General features: G+C 41.0%; 1 protein-coding gene across 1 annotated transcript; it reads left to right on the forward strand.

Moving 5' to 3' along the window:
• Positions 1-509: 509 nt before the first annotated feature.
• LOC310856876 (small ribosomal subunit protein mS35-like) lies at positions 510-12,027 on the forward strand. Its single transcript, XM_083762389.1, has 9 exons — positions 510-643; positions 1,047-1,096; positions 1,496-1,663; positions 3,251-3,311; positions 3,392-3,531; positions 4,851-4,960; positions 6,225-6,294; positions 10,951-11,070; positions 11,565-12,027. The coding sequence occupies exons 1-9, from the start codon at positions 511-513 to the stop codon at positions 11,724-11,726; spliced, it is 1,014 nt and encodes a 337-aa protein (XP_083618515.1). The 5' UTR covers position 510; the 3' UTR covers positions 11,727-12,027.

The following is a 12,027-nucleotide window of genomic DNA, read 5'->3' on the forward strand; positions in this document are numbered from 1 at the left end:
ATGTGGACATAAACCCACAGTGTAAAACACACTAGTGTTAATTATAATTCCAGTGTACAAATGGATCCAAATGGACCTAGAGAGTGTATTGATTTTTATTGTAGAGAACAGACCGTGAGTGAGCCCAATTAAGATCCCAATTATTCAAATTATTTCATGAAAGATATATGTGCTTGAAACAATAACACACTTTGTCAAACTGAAATGACAGGAATTGCTTTTAGCCACAATGCCACATATCCAGTAATATTTTCAGTAAGGAGGAGAACATTAGGATTCATATAATTTGGAAAATAAATTTGACCATGCAAACGAACATTCAAAACCATGCAATTATGTTATATGCACTGTGACAATTTTTTTATTACACGTGTAATACTTACTTATACTGTCTCGAGTTACACATTTATTCAATTATTAACCACGATAGGCCCCAGTTATATCTCAGTGCTGCATCTAAATTGTCCCTCAACGGCCTCCGTCTGTAGTCACTGTCATTCGGAAGAAAACATGGCGACTCACACATGCAAGGTGTTGTTGTCCTTAGGACGAATGAAAAGCCCTGCTTTTACACCACACAGCCCTCTGGGCAGGGTGACATACGCCACGGCCCTGTCTACTAACAGAACTAATTCAAATAAAGGTGAGAATCTGTCTGCATTTGATTTACTTCCAATTCCTCATGTAGTAGAGCCACAGAGACCTACACAGCCTGCTAGCTTGTTAGCCGCCTGCTATGCTAAGTGCTCTGGCTTTATCTCAGTTCTCAAACTGTTATTTTAAGGACCCTATATCACTGGGAGTGTGCACATTTAAACACTCAGACAGAGAGAGTTGTGTCCTGGATACAACATGGAACCCCCTCAAGGAACACTGCAGAGTCCCTGTACGGTCCGACTCTGCAACCCACTTTAGGAACCACTGCTTATTTAATCTGCTGGTTATTATGCTGTCGAGTAGTCGAGTATGTAGGTAGTAGCTAATGGATAAGCCCTGTGAAAAACTCACTTAATGACATGCTTTGATCCTAACTGTCTTATTGTAAGGATTTACTGATAAAAGCAACAGAGGAGGACCCAGGAAACCCAGGAGAGAAGTAAGTCTGTCCCTTTCTCTCTCTCTCACACACACACACACACACACACACACACAGTTATAGGGCTTTGACAATATCATAAACCCACAATTAAAACTATGCATTGTAGGGCTCAAATAAATATACATCAATGACTCAAACACTTTTTGACTTTTAGCCCTGCTTTGTTGCACAGCCAAACAAAAAGTGAAATGCAATGCATTGGGAGCCTGTAGACCAGTTTTCTTCCCCACAATTTTGACATTTCTTTTTTGGAAGAGTTTTGCCTGACTCGCCCAAAATAGGCTTAGATTATTATTATTTTATTAAATGATCAATTGACTAATCAGTTTGACTGTTTTACCCCCAATGCATTGTTTAAAGTAAAAGGGAAGCCTATAATTCCTGCCTGTGTACTAGTCAGGGGAACCCAGGACAGAGCAGATGGCAGTGGATCAGGACTGGACTGCCGTGTACCCGGCCTGGGCTCCCTTCAGAGCCGGATCAGTACCCTTACCTGTGCGGATGGGCAAGCCTGTGAGAGGAGGTGTTCCCCCCGAGAAGAAGGGAAACCTGGAGCTCATCAAGGTCTGAATACATCCATAACCCAATAAGAAAAGTGGAGGAAAAAAATGCGTGTACTTCCAAAATGTCTGCCGGATCAGAATAATACTGTAGAGCAGACGTGTGTCTGCTCGCACGCTAAAATGCTCCATTTCATCACTGTCGGGTGGAAACCTTGTATGTCCAAAACCGTTACTACTTCAGGAAATGGGGAAAAAAATAACCTGTTCCAATGTAGTTACTATTTAGTCACAAACTATATTGTGCATCTTGTGTGACAGTGAAAAAGTTAAGGCATTCATTTATTAAAAACAATAACATCTTAAATATGGACATACAAGGTTTATGCCTGACAGCGAGTCGCTGACGCATTAAGAGGATTTTATTTAATGCTTTTGTTATATTTTACTTTATACCTCAGGTGAAATGAAATCCTCTTAATATGAGCTTTTTGGTGTGCTGTGTGGATCTCTGCTCTAATCTACTGCATTCATAGTGAAATGTCACTAGACATGGATGCCCCCTGCTGTGTTTGGCTGAACTCTGGCTGAACACTGTCTTTTTGGTTAAACTCCAGTAAAAATACCATAAAGCACAGCCATAGCAAATCTCTGCCAGGAGTAGGCATGCCCTGTCTGATGGGTATTTTGTAATATTTAAATTTATTGCGTAACTTTCTGAAAACAAAAATACATTCACAATCTCCATATTTTCAATATTAATAAAATGTCCACATGTCACAAAAACGAACAAATACACAATGGAATGACAAAAACTGTACAAAATAAATGACAGGTAACATACCGTGTGTGCCTTCTGCACAGATTATTTTCGGAGTAGTTACGCTCTTGTTCTTTTTTTAACTTATATTTTGTAGACTCTTGATGTGAAGAGCTGAGAGCTCCTTTCCTCTCTGTATCTTGTTTGTTATGACCAAACATGCCCAAACCCAACAGGTGATTGTAATGAGGTGATTAGGGTGTCATCATGATATCTGCCCAAGTGCCCATACAACAGACTACAAAGCACAGAACTGTAGTTGGCACTATAGAGCGTCGCAGTCCCGCCCCCTACGAGGATCCAGGAATGAATTCCCCCGGGTTGTGACAAATCATGACAACAAACACATTTTTTTGTGCTGAACAAATAATTGTTTTTCTTCTTTGTAATTATTTGTTCGGCCCAAAATATTGTGTTTGTTGTCATGATTTGTCACAACTCGAGTTGGCTTTGTCGGTGTAAACGTCTTTAAAGGACAACTTTAGTTTTTTTCAAACAAGGTTCATGTTTTAATTTAGGTTATTAGACAAAGTAAAAGATGAGTGTAATTGTGATTAATTATTTTAAACAATCAGCCCTATTTTATACTGTACCACGTTGTGAATTTGTAGATGTTTTTTTAGAATAGATTTGTTGAGGGGGAAATTAAGGGGGAATTAGACCCAGGAGACTAAGATAATGAAGTGTGTATATATAGCATTTAAACAATGAAACAGACATCTATGATGTGGGAACTTGCTGTATATAGTCTACTATGGAAATGTGAAGATTGCTCTATCTTTATACTGTGTGGGGCTACTACTAATTTGTATTATGTAAAACTTCTTTCAGATTCCCAATTTTTTGCACTTGACACCAGCAGCCATTAAGAAACACTGTGACGCTCTGAAACGTAAGCCTCTTTTTCAACTAGAAAAGCATAATAATAATCCAATGGAAGGCATAATAAATTAAGAGTTGTTGTGTCTTTAGCCTTCTGCACAGAATGGCCCTCAGCACTGGAGTCAGATGCTGTGTGTGATGAACACTTCCCCATCAAGTTAGAGAGCTCAGACTATGTTCATGCTGGAAGCTCACTTAGAACCCCTTCTGCTCGCATCGTTCATCTGAAGGTAAGTGTCCCACTATTGCCCTTATCAGCGTTCCTTTTCTTAAAAAAAACAACGAAAAAACAGGGAATGAATCCCTTTTGGACTATTTAAGTTTACCACCAGGAGTCTTACATTGTTACACAAAGAAAATAAACTTAAGACCGTTCAGTTAAAGTGAAGAATTGTCCATGGCAAAGCTTTTTTTAAATGGCTTTTACTTCCACTACAGTATTTTGCTTTGAAAACTGCAAGATAAAACATAGTATGCTATGAATCCTTTTGAAGAATATGGCATTACAAATAAGAAATTGAGTGAAAGAGTTGGAATTACTGCCTCCTGAGCAGATTTATTTTAAACTGTTAACCAATAACCATAACATTTGCGTATGTCTAGTTTACGTGTATTGTTTTCTATACAACAGTGCTAGTTTTAGATTTACTTTGGTTTAACACTTACCTCCACTTACCCCTGTTGGGGTAAACATACCTCATTTGAGAAACTGCAAAAAAAAATCCCTGGGCAGATTGGTCTGACACTCCTCAGTTTGAATTACATTTAGCTCACCCCAGAGTTGTGGGTGACTGTTTGTAATCACCCCAAGTTCCAGACTAATATCTACGCACTAGTACGCAGTGATATTAGTCTGGCCATGCCAGGCTACTCCTACAGTATACAGTCAGAGTATATTTATATTGTCATGTACAGTATAATGCAAAGCCATAGTGAGACATTATAATTGCATAGTAATCTCTTATCTGTTCTACAAAGGGGCCACTGGTTAATCAAGAGATTTACGTTGAATTTGTAGGGATTTAAACAAAGGGTTGACGTAGTTGAAAGTGTGTGTGTGTGTGTGTGTGTGTGTGTGTGTGTGTGTGTGTGTGTGTGTGTGTGTGTGTGTGTGTGTGTGTGTGTGTGTGTGTGTGTGTGTGTGTGTGTGTGTGTGTGTGTGTGTGTGTGTGTGTGTGTGTGTGACCTTATTTTTGAAGGGCGCTATATTCAGCTATAGTGTAGTTTTCGTCTTACAAATTCTCATTGACATGAATGGATGATGTACGACCTCACACGATGTACGACTTCACACGGGTGTGATTCTTTTTTTATAGCACCTCTTGTGCAAGAAAATGCAGCTGTCAAGTTGCTTTACATTAAAGAAATGTATGAAAAATGCAAGAAAACGGATAGGGAACAAGATGAACAAGGTGCTGTCCAGTAAGAGGAAAACCGTTAAAAGAAAACATAAAAGAATATTTAGAAAAGCACACAATGATTCAATAACAAAGTATGCATGTGTTCTGCAAGAATATTAGTATAATGTGTTCTTATAATGGCATTCCAGGTAAAGCTGTCCAGTTTGAATCTGGACGACCATGCAAGGAAGAAGATGATTAAGCTGCTTGGGGACAGATATTGCAAACAGACTGATATCCTTAGCATCACAACTGACAGGTAAACAAAAAAAGCTTCCTAAAACGGGCATGTTGAGTGTTCTGCAAAAATATTCAAATAAAAACAAAATCACAACATTCGCTTAACCCAGTTAGACCAGGAACCCCTATACATTATTATGCCTTTAAATCCAATCTAGTTGCTATGTAGATATTGCAACATACATCTTTTTTTAATGTTTGAATAATTATTTGAAGTTTTTCGGAAACATAAGTCAGGATTTAGAAGGCGTTTTTAGAATCTGCTTTAGAATGGTTTAACCACTTAAAAACACTGTACACTCTTAATTGACCAGGATCCACTGTACACACTTAATTGACCAGCGCCGTCCACTGTACACTTAATTGACCAGCGTCTACAAGGGTCTATACATCAAATCTTTTCACTGAGAATAGCCAATCTACAATCTCACAACAGAGTCGCAAATTCCCAATGAGACAAATTGTGAGCTTGTAGATGTAGATGTCATATAAAACAGTGGTTTTCAACCCTTTACATATCAAGGTCCATTATTTATTTGGCATTTGAGCCACGGACCACCATTTGATGAGGTTTAGCCTCTCAGAACTTAGAATGTTGTGTTGTCTTTGGATAAGATTTTGTCCACAATACCATGCTTTATTGATGTTGGTACCATTAGGAGAGATAACAGGCAAACGTTGATCAAAATAACAATTATTCCACATTCTCTAATTGTGTAGACTTCTTGGGGACAGAGTGGCATTCCGACGCACCGCCACTCGGACTCCCACTACGTGGCTTCCGTGTGCATTTAGGGTTAGGGACAGGATTAATAATGAGCAAGTCAGAATAGGGGGCTTCTAAATGCCGGTGTGTAACCAGACTTCTTGTAAATTAACAATAATGTAACTCTTGAGAGCGTAAAATGAAAGCATAATGGTCCATGTGGTTTCAACTTACGCTCTCAAGAGTTAAAGATCTATAAGGGTTCATTTGGTTACCAATACAAATTTCAATTCTCCGTCATTTAGCTGGGGACAATCTGGAATTTTTCAGCTAAACCGTACGCACAAGAATAATTTGGAAAACATTTGAAGTGAGAAATGGCCAATGCAGTAATGATAGTGATTCATATTTGATCAACATGTCAGGGTGATAAAGAACCCTCTGCTTCACATCAGGGTCCAATAATCGCCCTGTTTATTTCTCAACAATGACATACCGTACTAAACATTCATTAACCTTTTGCTCATAATGTCATTGTTTGCATCTGAATGAGTCCCATATGACTTCCCTCTCCTAGTTGTCCTTTGAAGCAGCAGAACAATGACTATGCCATGTACCTGCTGACTGTTCTCTACCATGAGTCCTGGGTAAGTTCGCTTCATTAGTTTCCTTCTAATCAAGACTTGAAAAGACCCTCAGTCGTCATTACCCCAGAGCAGTCCATGACCCTGATCTCGGTCTAACCCTTAACAAAATGCTCTTTAGTCATCGTCATCGCACACAATCATTGGTAATTTAGTTATTCAGTGCGGAAGAATTTGAAAAAGAAAGGAAAGTGCCCCATTGCTTGGCAACAGTTTGGACTAATGGATTGGATGGCTGGTCCATCTGTCTGAGTCTGATCACTACCCCACTTGACTGTGTGGACACCTGACACTACTTGGTATCCTCTCGTGGCCAAGGGTTCGAACACACTAAAGGTCTTTGTGGCAGGATGAGCACTACAGGTTTGTTCTGCTGCCTTTTCCACTGAGCCATGAATAAATACTTCATGACTTCACCATTCATATATCAGCCTTTGTCCGTCCGTCCCCATCCCATGCTCATTCACCATAGTGTTGGGCAGTACTAGTAATATATTACTGTAATATTACGGTAACCCTGTCACTTTGTGACCTTTTGGGCTTTCCGCTTCCTTTTTGTTCTTCAGCCACGTTTTATCCGAAGACTTGATTCATTGGAAGGGTTGTTTATTCTTTGGCATCACCCTGCACTTGCAGATCACTGCCACTATATCTGTCGGCATGTTTCCATATCGGGAGCTTGTTTGGGATTGGACGCAAAAATACCATCTGTCCTTATGTGACCCCCTGACACACAGAGCCAGATCATGATGTCTATATTAAATGAAAGCCACACAGATGCTCTGGTGAGGCACTACTGTATGACATGGTTCAGTTTGATGATATTTTACTCGGATGTCAAGAAAAGCACTATTAATAATTACATACAAGGTTGTAGATAATTACATTATTCTTTTTGCCACTGGCAGTACCATATCCTCCCAACTATAAAAAGCAGTGACGTACCGTGTCTTTATTAGTTTGTTTTAATTTTGAGTGCCCATGAGCACCAAAAGGTTGACTTGCTTCGTGTTATTCATTAACCCATTCTGACCGGGCACCCATTTTGGTGTCAGCATCGTGTTATGCTTTAGCTATTGAAAAATAGCAGATCTACAAGCTCATATCGCGCCACCGAGTGGCGCGATACGAGCTTGTAGGTCTGCTATTTTTTGAAAAATCGAAGAACGACTGACATTTTTAGAATCTGATCTCAGGTCAGAATGGGTTCATCAGACCAGTGTGTGTCCGGCGGAAACCTCGTATGAATCTGATCTCAGGTCAGAATGGGTTAAATGGGCCTTCATAATTCATCACAAACAAGGTGCAGGTTGTGATCAGAATCGGATTAGAAGAAATATTTGCCTGTTGGAGCAGGTGTTGTACTGTAGTATCAGAAAAATGACAAAAAGATGCCAAGAAAGAAAGGTCTAGCACAGGCATTCCCAAAATGTGGTTGTGGTACTCTCTAGGGGGGGGGGTGCAAAATCCGGTAAAACACCCTTGTACGGAGTTGTATAGAGCTGCGGGAGACGGGAATGCAACAGCTACGCAAGAGCGTGCACACACGCCAGAGGACCCCACCATTGGATTAACATGCATTAACATTGGTCCAGCAATAGTGCGACAGCATAGAAAACTTAAAACAAATGTGTATTAGTCTACAAAATGCTATGTGCCCACTGCCCAAAGGGCCAAATGCAAGATCTTGCCCACTTAGTTCCTTTTTTTAATTAATGTACTGTACCTCAACGTTTTTTAGGTGTGCTTGAGCCTTTTGTCAGGTACCACTAGTGCAAAGGTTTGGACCAGAGAATTTGAAGAGAAAACAATTGGACATATGGATTTTATATATCTTTTAACTAACTTACTTATTAAAATACTTAGTTACTTAAATAATAAGTGGTTTTATTCAGTGACATTTACAATAGTGCAAACTGCAAAGTAGCTCTTTAGCAGCGGACAGTCATTATGTCCATCGTCCCTTTTATGGGACAGTGAGTCCATTAGGGAGACATCAGGCTTGAATGGACCCAGGCCCTGCAAACTGCACCATTGTCCCTTTGACATTTCCCTGCAGATGGGGGGGTGGGAGGGAGACGGCCTCCCTATCAGGTGTTGAACCTGACACACATTCACATTAAGCTCGCCATGCCCCGCCAGAGCAACTCGCCAACGGGTCATTACCACCAGCACCGGAAACCAGCGTTGATGCCATTAGGCCAGTGGTTCTCAAAGTAGGGTCCGGGGACCCGCAGAGGGTTTCAGAAGGTCCCCAGCAAAATTAGTTGATATAGCCTCAAAGTTTTTAACCCTATTATTATTATACTTTGGCTGTTCAAAAATAGCCGATCTAGAAGCTTGCAATGTGAGCTCGTAGATCTGAACATTTTTAATGATCTTGAAAACCACAAATCTTCTCTTAATGGGGTCCCTGGCACAACAACTTTTCAGTTGGGAGTCCCTGGCCGAAGAAACACCAAAAGATGACTCCTCCTGTTTTTAAGAAACACTGCCAGTGCCAGTAGGCCAAAAGATGACTCCCCCTGTTGTTTGAGAAACACTGCCAATAGGCCAAAAGATGACTCCTCCTGTTGTGCAAAGTGCAACTTTGGGAAGCCTTTTCTCGTAAACGCTTTAGTCACGTGAAAAGAAAAGAACAAGAAATTGTTCTCTGTTGAATGAATGTCCGGAAAACCGTCCTGTGCCCTTTTGGGAGGCACAATGAAAGGCACAGTGCTGCCCCATTGGTCTGGTGGAAGCTGTGAGAGTGGAGTGGCGCTCGGCTGAGAAACGCAAGCCCACAAAGAGGCTGATTGTTGGCAGCCAGCGAGGTGATTTTATCTGCCCCACTCGGAGAGAACGCAGCCAGGACCCATAACCTTAACCTGCCTGCCTTGCCTGGTAATTCCACTGTGTGCGCTAATCCAGACCAGCGCTCTCGCCTCCTGCCTGGGTCTGCCTGTCACCGACCCAGTGGGAGTCTCAGTCTCTTATTTCCTACTGCTTGTTTTATTATTTATTTGTAATAATTGACCAAATTGATTATAGTCTGATTAACCACTTAATCGGGTGGACTTTTAAATGTGCCCCCCCCCCCAAATAGTTTATTTTTCATTAAAAACGATTCATTCTATTCCAGTAACTGTTGCACCCTTATTCACCACTAGAGGCCACTCAAGTCACTTTTGCCCAGTCTGTGCCCCAGGGCCAGTCCATATAATGTGAAGATGTAAACATGGAGTGTAACCCATGAGCCAGTGCACATGTTGTCCTCAGCAGGGGAAGACAGGTGGCTGCTGGGCTCTTGGCACAGTCTCTCAGCACTGTATTTTCCTCCTGTCGGCCAAACTCTTTGGAGATGGATGAAATGACAGACATGGCGTCACAACTGTCAGCACCTCATTATTTACTTCTAGCTTGTTATTTTGAACTCGAGGACACTAAGAGGAAAAAGCAATGTCTGATTCATTTTTTCTTTTTAGTTATTTGCTCCTGAATAAATAACATTTGTAAAATACAAAGACAACCAACATAAGCTGTCAATTAACATGGTCTGAGAGCAGACCATGTTTTTTCAGTTTTAGTGTTTTTAATGTTAAAGTAGTCTCGGCTTGGTCCTACGATACATTAGAAGGGACGCACGCCACCGATCTATTCTCAGCCTTAATCCTCTGCCCGACGGCAGCGCACTCAACCCACTCACTGTCTTATAGATCAGATAATGCACGGTATAGTTAGTAATGATGCTCATTAACCACACAAACACCTGGCAAGAGCAAGAGAAGCCAGGTTATATCACAGCCTTTGCTTTAAGCTGACACACAATGGAGCCTATTGTCCCAGCGGGGAATGTGATGGCAGCTAGACGGGGCCGTGGACAGAGCAGCACGTATGGAGAAACCCTATCGCTGTGTGAGAGGACCAAACATCAAGCAAGGAAAGCCCCACAACACACCTGTAAAACCTTCTGAAACTGGCTCTTGTCAAAAACAAGATAACAAGATGCGTCATACCGGGCTGCAGCTATTGATACATTTTTTGATTATTCTGTCGATTACCTTTTCAAATAATCAAGAAACACGTTTTATTGTTTACGTTGCTGTCCGGCGGAAAACCCTTCTCCATATTTATACCTTTTTGTATTTTTCGATTAGTGCAATGCATGATTTAGGCCTTATTTTATACTTCATCATACATGTTTGCGCAAAAATAGCCGATCTACAGGTTCACAACGCGTCCGACTCCAGTCACTGCCACATACTAGTGTCATCATGACCATGGGGTGTACTTGTGGGAAAGGGAAAATGGGAGACCTGGTTAGACATGGTTCTGATGAGTGCTCGAGGAGTAGCATTTAGGGGTCAAGTGTCTTGCTCATGGACACCTAGCTGGGAATCGAAACTGGACCTGCTTCCCATGCTATGGCTGCCCCCAATGTCATAGCCTGTACATCAAGGTGCCTCAGGCTGCAGAAACAGGAGATGTGTGAACACATGATGCAACCTTTATGGGGTTTGATACTGCCTTATTAGTTTAAAAACCTGGTGAAGCCACATCATAGCAGATAATACAACATTAAGTTAAAACTTGAAAACAATACATTTTGACAATCGACAGCATAGATGAGGTTTAAGGAACCCGGGCATCAGTCCTTTTTTCTTTTCTTTCATTGATCAGAAAACGGAGCCATGGGAAGCAGAGAAGACAGTTGCAGACATGGAGGAGTACTGCTGGGAGGACAGTCCATCCCAGAAGAACATCTTGAAGAACATCTTTGCCACCTTTGTTGGCATGAAGGTAGAACTACACTATTGATTTGATTATCCAATTATTATCCGATTATTCTATTGATTAACGTTTTGCTATTTCACTATTTCTAAGATTTTGAATGGAGGAACATTGATATTTATTATTTTAACTAAAATTTATTATGGATATTTTTCATAAGTGAACGAATTAGTTCAGTGGCTTTCAACCTGTGGTCCCCAGCTAAATGATGGAGAGTTGGTAACCAAATGGAACCTTATAGATCTTTAACTCTTGAGACCGTAAAATGTCCATTTTAATGACCAATTTTACACTCAAGTTATTATTATTTATTGTTAACATCTGCATTAATTAATTTACAAGAAGTCTACACAGTTAAAGACAATGTAGAATAATTGTTATTTTGATCAACCTTTGCCTCCTACCATACACGAGAGAGAGAGAGAATGGATTAAATGTTAACCCCTACATGCAGGTGGTGGAGGGAGAGAGATAATGTATTAACTGTTCACCCCTACATGCAGGTGGTGAAGGAGGGAGATGCCGAGGCGGTGAGAGAGGAGGTGCTGGGGTGGGCGGAGGTGCAGGAGTACAGGGACTCCGTCACCAGACTGAAGAACGAAGGAGAGAGTGAGAGCACCATGCTCCAGTACAGAGAGGCAGTCAAGAAGTTATTCAATCTCTAATCCATTTATAATCTATTGTAAATGACTTATTCTATCAATTACTAAATAAATGGTGCATTTATATAGCGCCTTTATCCAAGCCCCCGGTCGGTTATTCCAGTTTATAGTACAGGCACGAATCGGTGTGCATCTTGGCCGGCGTGGGAGTTCCCCTGACACTGGACTGAACTGACAAAGGTTTTTCGGCCGCAGCTTGCCCGAGGAGCTTCACACAGGCCAGAAATTAGAGTCTGGTAAAAGTATGGACACGTTTCCAGTCTAATCCAACCCTTTGATGTACATAAAGTGTAAGTCATCATCA

The sequence above is a fragment of the Protomyctophum parallelum genome (genome assembly GCF_964188405.1).
Source record: "Protomyctophum parallelum genome assembly, chromosome: 4".
Lineage (NCBI taxonomy): Eukaryota > Metazoa > Chordata > Actinopteri > Myctophiformes > Myctophidae > Protomyctophum > Protomyctophum parallelum.